This window comes from Sinocyclocheilus anshuiensis, unplaced genomic scaffold, assembly GCF_001515605.1.
Source record: "Sinocyclocheilus anshuiensis isolate Anshui unplaced genomic scaffold, SAMN03320099.WGS_v1.1 scaffold444, whole genome shotgun sequence".
NCBI classification, from domain to species: Eukaryota; Metazoa; Chordata; class Actinopteri; order Cypriniformes; family Cyprinidae; genus Sinocyclocheilus; species Sinocyclocheilus anshuiensis.
The window spans coordinates 63,641-73,807 of NW_015555739.1; the positions used below are offsets into that span (position 1 = coordinate 63,641).

A 10,167-nucleotide genomic window follows, 5' to 3' on the forward strand; every position below is an offset into this window, starting at 1 on the left:
AGAGGGAATACGATTTTGTACGTTTTTTGTAAGAGGTAGGTTTAGGGGCGGGGTTAGGGGTGGTCATACGTACAAATTCCTACAAATTTGCCACCACATATGTAGGGCTGCGCCTAATAGTCGACGACCAAAATGTTATTAGTTGCTTAGTTGCAGAAAAAAAAAAAAAAAAAATCAAAAGGAATAATAAACTAAATAATAAAGTGTGATACTATTTTATTTTAAAATAAAAAGGGAGTATTAAATACAAGTACAATTATTTTATAGTAAACTTAAAAATAAAATGCTATTATTTTTATTATTATTATTATTATTTTAATTTGAACCATAATTATAATTTTTTAATTGAATTATTTTAATTTTTCATTTTCAAACTTAAAATCAGCAAGCTTTTATTTTAACGGGTTGCTGGCAAGTAAGTATATGCACTTCCGGGTTTAGCGCTGCCAATTGTAGAGCGTCAGTTAATGAAAAGTTTTGCATTGTGCTTTGAAAACGTTAGCCTAGATTTATGCTTTCAGTTTGAATAGAAATCTTATACATTACAGTTTGTCGATCTAAAATGGTAATTGTGCATTAACAGCTGTCAACCATGTCGGTACACAAACGCGTGCTCTTAACTAATTTACACAGCGCATTTCTTATTTTGGTCGTGCATGCAGACCTGCGGACCACTTATGTGCACCCGTCTATAATACAGTACATCGATATCCAAACGCTAGCCTATCATTCATCGACCTCAAATATGCCTTATCATCTGAAATATATAAGTATTAGCAACTTTACATTGCCGCTCAATTAGATTGAGGCTCAATCTAATATTAACCTAGAGAAATGTGCCCTATTCAAGTGCCTGCGGAGCATGGAAGCTGAAGAGTAGCTCACTGCAGGACAGATGGAGGCGCCGGTGCGCTCACTTGCTCCTCAAATACTCCGTCATTTCTGGTCATACAGATAAGCGTAATACATCTATCAAATCTGTAAAGACTACGTTTATTTTTGTGCACTCAGAATAACAACGAAATGTTTCGCTTTTGTAAAATAATGAAAACAAAATGCGCTTTCTGCCGTCTCGGTCTTTGTGAACTTGAACGCGAAACTTCGTGTAGCCTATCTCTGCCTTACATATATGAAAAACATATCTATAGAGAGCGAAATGTCTACTTTCAGATGAACGAATTCAAATGGAAAACAAATATTCTCAGATTATGTAATCTGTATGAAAATACAGGAGATGACGAGTCAGAGTCTCCGACTTAATCTCTTCAGCCAAAAACAAAGAAAGCACTAGTTTATCAATAAATTATTAAAATGCTAATGTAGCCTCCTTACTGTTTTTCCCTGAAACATTCATCATCATTAGGCTACTTCTGCCGAGCGCTTGCTATGTAGGCAATTAAAGGCTCATTATAAAGATTTAAATGGTTTATTAATAAATGTGCGATTAGTCGACTAATGCTTAAAATTAACGACTAATCGACCAGAGATCGGGTTGGGTGGAACGGATCTCGCAAATGGCGATGAAGCGCATTCCTGAAGCACACAATTAACTTACACATATAAATAATCAAATGTTTAGGCTATAGACCTTAGTCAGGAATTAGGATAGCCTCATTTTGAATTCTTTACAGGAATGAAAATGAGACTGTGAGGGACAGAAATACAGTGCATTCAATGAATTTAATTATTCAGCTGACAAAACATCCTTCGGAAAAGATTTAAGTAGACAAAAACTCAATGAAACAGCTCTGAAAAGTGAGTCGTGTAAACTGTAAATACTGGTCTGTCCCTCACAGCCTCGTTTTCGTCCACGTTACGCTCCGTCTAACCAAGGTCTGAATTGCGAATCAATAGATTTTAATCAATTTATTACGGTCTGTGCACTCATGAATGATTTCTAAAATCACAAATTGTAGTGCAAAATCACTAAATATAGGCCTACCCTTATTTAATACATTAGTCCACTAATATATTGCACTTGGGGAAATTCTAAAACGTTTAACGTGAAAAATGCTTAACGTGTCTTAATGCATTAAAACAGCGTTTTTAAAAGACCAAACTCAATAAACATTGTTAATAAATTATACTATGTACAGACAAGCAGATATGAGCCATAATACGGACTCAATACAAACACGTTAAATGTTTTCCTCCCATAGAAAACTGTTAAAAGGAAAAGGCTTAGCGTGGCCTAATGCAGTAAAACAGTGTTTTTAAAAGACCAAACTCAAGTTTGTCTGTACATACACTGAACAAAATTATAAACGCAACACTTTTGTTTTTGCCCCCATTTTTCATGAGCTGAACTCAAAGATCTAAGACTTTTTCTATGTACACAAAAGGCCTATTTCTCTCAAATATTGTTCACAAATCTGTCTAAATCTGTGTTAGCGAGCACTTCTCCTTTGCCGAGATAATCCATCCACCTCACAGGTGTGGCATATCAAGATGCTGATTAGATGGCATGATTATTGCACAGGTGTGCCTTAGGTTGGCCACAATAAAAGGCCACTCTGAATGTATGATATGATTTATTAATAATGTTTATTGAGTTTCACGTTAAGCGTTTTCCTTACAATTTTCTATGAGAGGAAACTAAAGCACGTGCCTTGGGAGGAAAATGCTTAACGCATAATTAAACACGTTGCGTTCTTATTTTGGATTTATCTGCTTGTCTGCACATTATATGCTTTATTAATAATGTGTTTACTGAGTTTGGTCACTGTCTTAAAGCATGAAGCCACGTTAAGCATTTTCCTAACACGTAATTAAATGTGTTGCATTTGTGTTATGGCTCATATGTGCTTGTCTGTACATTATATGCTTTATTAACCCATTTAATCGTAAAGAAGGTTTTCATTTATAAAGAAAGCTCTAAAAATGTTACTGACTGGTGTTTCATTCATTCATGTATTTATGAAGAACCAATAAACACAACAGCAGTTGACCATAGTGCTGTACATATAAGATAAAAACAATGATAAAAGATAATGTCAATAAGAAAAAAAACGATACAAAGTTTAAAAAGCCAAAGTAAGAAAACAAGATTTAAATTTAGTTTTAAACTCATTAACAGAATTAGAAGTTTTCACAGATAAAGGAAGGTTATTCCATAGCCTCGGCCCAACTATTGCAAATGCACGATCACCTCTTGCCTTTAATCAGAATCAGAATCAGAATTAGCTTTATTCGCCAGGTTTTATTGGGTTTTTTTCTTTTAATAAGTCAGATAAGAGGGTGCCAGATGATTTAGGGATTTAAAAACAAATACCAGTATCTTAAAATCAATTTTATTACACACTGGGAGCCAGTTTAAAGTCTTTAAGATCGGACAAGACAAGGGCATGTGTAACTCTCTCAAGATCTTTAAACGATAACCAAGACTTGACTCTAGAGAGAAGTTTTAACTGAAAAAAACTTGACTTCACTACGGTGTTAATATATTTAGCAAATTTTAGGGAGGAATCTAAAAGGACTCCCAAATTTTTCACAGTTGGTTTGATAAAGGAGTTCAAATATCTCAGATTGTGGTTTACATTAGCCTTATTCACCTGAGGCCCAAACACAATAACTTGTGTTTTACTAGAGTTTAAGCATAGAAAATGTAATGTCCTCTAGACATGCAAACAGATTTCCTAACCCTTTCATGTCTTTTTGCTTCAGAGGCAGATATAGTTGTGTATCATCCGTATAAAAGTGAAATGACACTCCGTGCTTCCTAAGGATATTTCCTAGTGGGAGCATATACAAAACAGGGTTGGGGCGAGAATAGACCCTTGGAGAACACCACAAGTCAAAGGAGCAACTGAAGAAACAATATTACCAATGCCTACTGAAAAAGGTTCTGTCATACAGAAAGGATTTAAACCAGCTTAGGCCATGGCCTCGGATGCCCACACACTGTTCAAGACATGAAATAAGAATGGTGTGGTCAACTGTATCAAATGCAGCACTCAGATCTAATAGGACTAGAATAACTGAATCCCCTGAATCGACCGATAACAGAATGTCATTTGGTACTCTTAAAAGGGCAGATTCAGTACTATGGTTTTTCCTAAAACCAGACTGAAATTTCCCAAAAATACTGTTTGTGTCCAGAAATTTTTGTAATTGCAATAATACTGATTTCTCTAAAATGTTTTGCTATAAATGGTACATTAGAGATAGGTCTAAAATTAGATAAGCCAGTTGTGTCCAGATTGGGCTTTTTCAAGACCGGTCTCACCAAAGCATGTTTACAAAAGGTTGGAAGAGACCCAGTAAGAAGACTCTTATTTACAATTTCTAAAATCCATGTCCCAAAACAGTCAAAGATATATTTAAAAAATGTGTGGGAACAATATCCAAAGAGGAAGTTGAAGCCTTCAGCTTATATCCATTAAACAGGGCATAGAAGTGTTTTAGTGCATTTTCTGCAAATATGGAAAAAATAAAGGGTCTCAATTAAATATGTGCAGTTTTACATGTTTAGTGCAAATTGTCACATGACCAGAGCAGTTTACTTCCTGTTTGCACCTTGAGAAGATGAAGCTCCAAAACAAAAGGTTAGTAATGTATGTTAACAAAGATATGACAAAGATTTTTGGTACACATTATCTTTAAGGTGTCTAGTATTAATATATGAATTCACAATTATTCAGTTTTGTTGAGTGTGGACATAGAATGAGTTAACACGTTGATGGCAACAATAGTGACCGGTGGGTTGTAAGTTATTTATTATTATTTTTTGTATCTTAGTATACCTATTCTGTGTTGTATAAGGGTTTTTTATGTATAATAGTAACCATAGAGTGAGAATGTGATGAAACTGGGTTAATAACTGGGCTGAGGTATATAAGAATTTTGATGACTGCAGAAATAATTTAAATTCAGTATACGCATTATCCCACCGGTCACAATTGTGACCCAACCATAAAACACACTTTTGCATAAAAAAATAATTATTGATTGTTTCAAGGGGTTAATGACACATCATTTTGATATTTTCATGTCTGAGAAAAATTTGGAATTAAATGGGTTAATAGTGTGTTTACTGAATTTGGTCCTTAAAAACACATTTTTAAGCATTAAACCACGTTAAGCGTTTTTCAAGTTAAGCGTGTCCCTGAGCGAGTAAATTCGTACACTGAGTTCGGCAGAAGCAGTGAACACCATTTTCTGCCGATACGCAGCGCAACCCTCACATGGTATTTTCTAGCCAGTTGTTCACATATTGCCGTGCATTACTGGAGTGCACTCAATGTCCACTATGGTTTCGGACACAAGCAGCACACTTTATAAGCGCGTGTTTGAGGAGCAAGGCTGCAGGTGCAGTGTCAGCGCCCCCTGGTTGTGGAGCTGCAGAAGCCGCACAAACTCCTCCGGCATTTGGTGCATGTAACTGTGCGGACTCAACGCGTCGTAGTAATGATACGGAACGGGATTGTCCTGCAGGTCGGTCTCAAACGGCCAGAATCCGTAAACATGCACATGCTCACACAGTTCGAGCGCCGTGCTAATTAACATAAACCCAGATGAGAGGCGGATCTCCTTCAGGCCACGCCCCTTCCAGAAACGGTCCAGTGTCTGCAGGTAATACGGGCTGAAGAACACCACCGGCTGCTGAGGTCTGATTGGATGGAGGGCTTTGAGAGTTTTGATTGACAGTCCAGTGCAGAAGGTGTAGGCAAAGGCGGGCATAACGAGGGAGGCGTTTCCGTACACACTGACCCGCTCCACCAACGGATCCGGATCCTGCGCCAGATTTTTGTATCTACACACACAGTTTCTAATAAACACTATTGCACTGGTAAAAAAGAACTGTATGCCTTTATAAGTGTTGCAAATATGACAAAATATGTATGTGTGTGTGTGTGTGTGTGTGGACACTGACTCTCTCTGAATCTGACTGGGGTTGATGGTTATCAGATCTGTCTTCAACCCAACATCACTGTCATTAATCGACGCCAAATTAAACCTGAAACAGAGAAAAAAAAAAGCTTTGATTTGATTTGATTATTATACAAAACAGGTTCCAATTCCATCTTTTAAAAGTCAAATCTGCATGGTATTAAACAAAAATGGAAGTAATTAATAAATACTGTAACAAATGTATTGCTTTTTGTTAGTTAATGCAATAATTAATGTGAACTAAAAAAAACACTGAACATTGAATTACACATTAAATTTGAAAGCACAAAACAGAACAGAGGTTTTCACAGCGTTGATCTGTCGGCATCTTTTTCAGCGCTGTATTTTCTGCATCTGTTTTATTAGGCAAACTAATTAAACATTCAGGAGAGAATCTGCTCATTAAGACTGGTTTGTCTTATACTGTATTCATCAGTGGTTGCTCAGCCGGGTGAAGACGGGACACTGAGCCCCTCAGCAGATAAGAGACGGTTCACGTGTAACTATAACACACTACAGCAATGAACTGTTTAAACTATTCAGACCACAGCTGTTTCAGGGTTTCAAAGCTGCTGTAAAAAAAAAAAAACAAGTGAACGCTCATCAGTTGAATTCTGTTTTAATAGAAAGAGTCTCTCTGATCTTCTGGTCTGTGGATGAGCCTCGGGTTCCTCTTTCAATGTGTGTCTGTGGGATTTTCATTTTCATTTAGTTTGTTGAAGTATTAAAATAACTCAAATGAAATAAAACGAAAAACTTAATAAAAGCCCTATACAGACATAATAAATTCAGACATAATGTAACTAAAATTAAAATAAATAACAAATACAAATAATACAAATCAAATGACAGTAGTTTATCAGTAATCCTAAAAAATAACACTGAGCCAAACACACATGCTAAAAAACAACAACTTACTTACACATAGTAAGAAATGGTTATAAAAACTGAAACAGAAGCGAAACAATGAGACAAGTAAATACACTTACGAGCTGCTTTTAACTTCCGCTGATAAAGACTGCTTCTCTCAAAGACTATTTCTTTACACTGTTTTCTGCTGGCGCTTGAACACACTTTCCTTATTTTCTCCACAACAAATGGCCAAGCAAGCGCAGACACTGACAAGATACGCGATACAGAACGAGACCAAACTACTATATATACAGTATATATATATATATATATATACTGTCATTCAAAAGTTTGGGATCAGTAAGATTTGTAATGGTTTTTAATACACTTATATAACTGATTCTTGTGATGCGCAGCTGTATTTTCAGCATCATTACTCCAGTCTTCAGTGTCACATGATCTTCAGAAATTAGTATAATATGCTGATTTAATATCAATGTTGGAAACAGTTAATATATTTTGGGAAGCTGTGATACTTTTCCAAGGAACAGCATTTATTCAAAACAGAATGTAATCTTTTCTAACAGTATCAGTCTCTACTGTCACTTTTTTATCAATTTAACACATCCTTGCTTAATAGAAGTATTCAAACAAAAACAAAAAAACTAAATTTTAACACACACGCACCTCAGGCAGCATGTTGTGAATGGCTGCATTCATTCTGTATGTGTGTTTTGTGTCCGTCTCATATGGGATGGTCTGATTGATGGCTGTGTTGCGTTTGGTGAGGAATATTGATCCTGTAGCGTTACAGCAAAACTGCAGCTTCATTCTGCCAAAAACACACAGAGAGTTTCTTATGAAAAGTTTATGAGGACTCATTTCACAAACATTCAGCTCTCAATAAACCTTGGCTATAATAATGACATTAAACATTATAAAATTACTCATGTTGAACTTTGAGACACTCTGAACTACAATGACGGATGTGAGCAATGAATGAAGCTACTAAAAGACAATTATTTAGAAATAATTTTCTAACTAATTTTCATAAAACACTTTTTGCAAAACAATTCTCTACGTAACACACACAAATCTAACAGGAATTAATATTATGGCAAAGGTGTTTGCTTTTTAATGCAGTGCTTCATTTTGCAAGAGATGCGAGGCGTTTTGCATTTTGTGAGCAATTCTTGGATTTGTGTGTAAAGTTAAAAAAATAAATAAAAAGCAAAGTTTTGAAAATGTGTGAAAGCAGCTGAAAAAAAACTGTAAATGGAGATGAAGACACACACGCACCTGTTTAGCTCCTGCTCGGTCGTGTTCGGTTTCTGCGGACACTTTAAGAAATCAACGAGTTCCTCGGTGAAACTCTCCATGTTTAGTCTGTATTGAAATAGAAATGACATGAAATGTTTAAAAGAACTCTGTCATCATGTATTCTCCCTCAGACGGTTTGTAATATTCATGAGTAACGTAAATTACCTTACCAAAATAAACCATGGTTTAATTACAATAAAGGTGCAGTAACCATTGTTTCATTTGTATAACCACAGTTTTACGACATATACCATGGTTAAACAATGGTTAGTATAGTAAAATCATGGTTAATTTTGGTTCAAGTGAGTTCTGGACTTGTCACGCAGCTCTTTTCCATACAAGGACAATTCATAACTCTCTATAAAACCCCACAAAAACAGCTATAAATATGTCATAACAGTACTTCATATGACATGACAGGTTAACAGCCTGAAATAAGTTAATTAACTGGACTACCGCGGAGTTTAACTTGAAACGTCAAGATTTCCAGTAACTTAAGTGCAAAAAGGCGGCTTGAAAAAACGAAACTCGCAAGGATGAGCAATATACACAGTTAAAGGGATAGTTCACCCAAAAATGAAAATTCTGTCATCATTTACTCACCCTCATGTCGTTCCAAACCTGTATGAGTTGCTTTCTTATGTTGAACATAAACGAAGATATTTTGAAAATTGCTGATAATCAAACAGTTGGTTGTTGCCATTGACTTCCATAGTATTTTTTTTTTCCCGACTATGGAAGTCAATGGCAACAACCAACTGTTTGATTATCAGCAATTTTCAAAATATCTTCGTTTATGTTCAACATAAGAAAGCAACTCATACAGGTTTGGAACGACATGAGGGTGAGTAAATGATGACAGAATTTCCATTTTTGGGTGAACTATCCCTTTAAATGATTAGTTCACTTCTGAATTAAAATTTCCTCATCCAAGATGTTCATGTCTTTCTTTCTTCAGTCGAAAAGAAATTAAGGTTTTTAAAGGACGATTGTAGGATGATTTTGAAGTTGGAGGAGAAAATGAGATGGGAGTTTTTCGACCTACCCTAACTGTCATGAACCGGAATGCACAGAGTTCGCAGACCAGCGTTTGAGGTTAAAAAGTATATAAACCCTGGAATGTTTTCCTCAGAAACCTTAATTTCTTTTCGACTGAAGAAAGAAAGACATGAACATCTTGCATGAGTAATTTTTAATTCAGAAGCGAACTAATCCACTTGGCGCTATTTTTTGTTGTTGTCCTTTTTCTCTATCAAATGTTTTAGTAATCATCATAAACTATATATCGTTTGAAAGCTAAGAAGCCCAAGATTCATCCAGTGAAAACCATTTTGAAATCGAACATTGTTACCATGCAAATGGTACTTTAAAATGTTTTGGCGGTCTCCTCCCTCTTAGTGGGCGGTGTCAAGTCAGAAATTATATATCATTTGAAAGCTAAGAAGCCCAAGATTCATCCAGTGAAAACCATTTTGAAATCGAACATTGTTACCATGCAAATGGTACTTTAAAATGTTTTGGCGGTCTCCTCCCTCTTAGTGGGCGGTGTCAAGTGTCATATTACAAAATGCATTACGGTCTTTTACAATCAAAACTTTTTATAATCTTGACAAAAAACATATAATTGGAAAGGTCTGAGTTTCAGGATTCCATATTTTGTGATAGAAGCAATATTGGTAGAGAAATTTCAACAGAAAAATGCATTAAGAAAATGCAATAGAGTTTGGATGGCACCCGGTGTTTAGACAGAAATTTTATAGCAATTTTAGAGTAAAACCTATTATGTAAAATATTTATTATATATAAAATATAAAATATAGAGTATAGTGCATTTTCTTTACAGTAAATTTAAACTTCTATAACTTTTTGATACTTTAATTTTTTTATTCCACTTTTGCGATAATCTGCTGATTGTCTTCTTTAAAAAGAGACCAACCTTAGGTCTGTATTCCAAAGTGTTCATAAATTACAACAATTTAAGTTTGGATAGTGTTAGTAAAGCAGTTAGTAAATGAATAGAGTGCAGGCAGTTAGTAAGTGCAGGTCTATTAAAGAATAGAATTAGAATAGAGAGTGCTAGAGTTAGAAGGTCAAATAGGTCAAATA

The 10,167-nt window shown here is 35.3% G+C and overlaps 1 protein-coding gene across 1 annotated transcript in view; it reads right to left on the bottom strand.

Annotated features, from left to right (window-relative positions):
- Window positions 1-10,167, bottom strand: part of st8sia7.2 (ST8 alpha-N-acetyl-neuraminide alpha-2,8-sialyltransferase 7.2) — a 65,318-nt gene that overhangs the window by 38,340 nt on the left and 16,811 nt on the right. The window contains exons 4-5 of the mRNA XM_016466650.1: window positions 8,041-8,127; window positions 7,429-7,573 (exon numbers count right to left, since the gene is read on the bottom strand). Coding sequence (XP_016322136.1) covers window positions 7,429-7,573; window positions 8,041-8,127 — 232 coding nt within the window. The remainder of the gene's footprint in view (window positions 1-7,428; window positions 7,574-8,040; window positions 8,128-10,167) is intronic.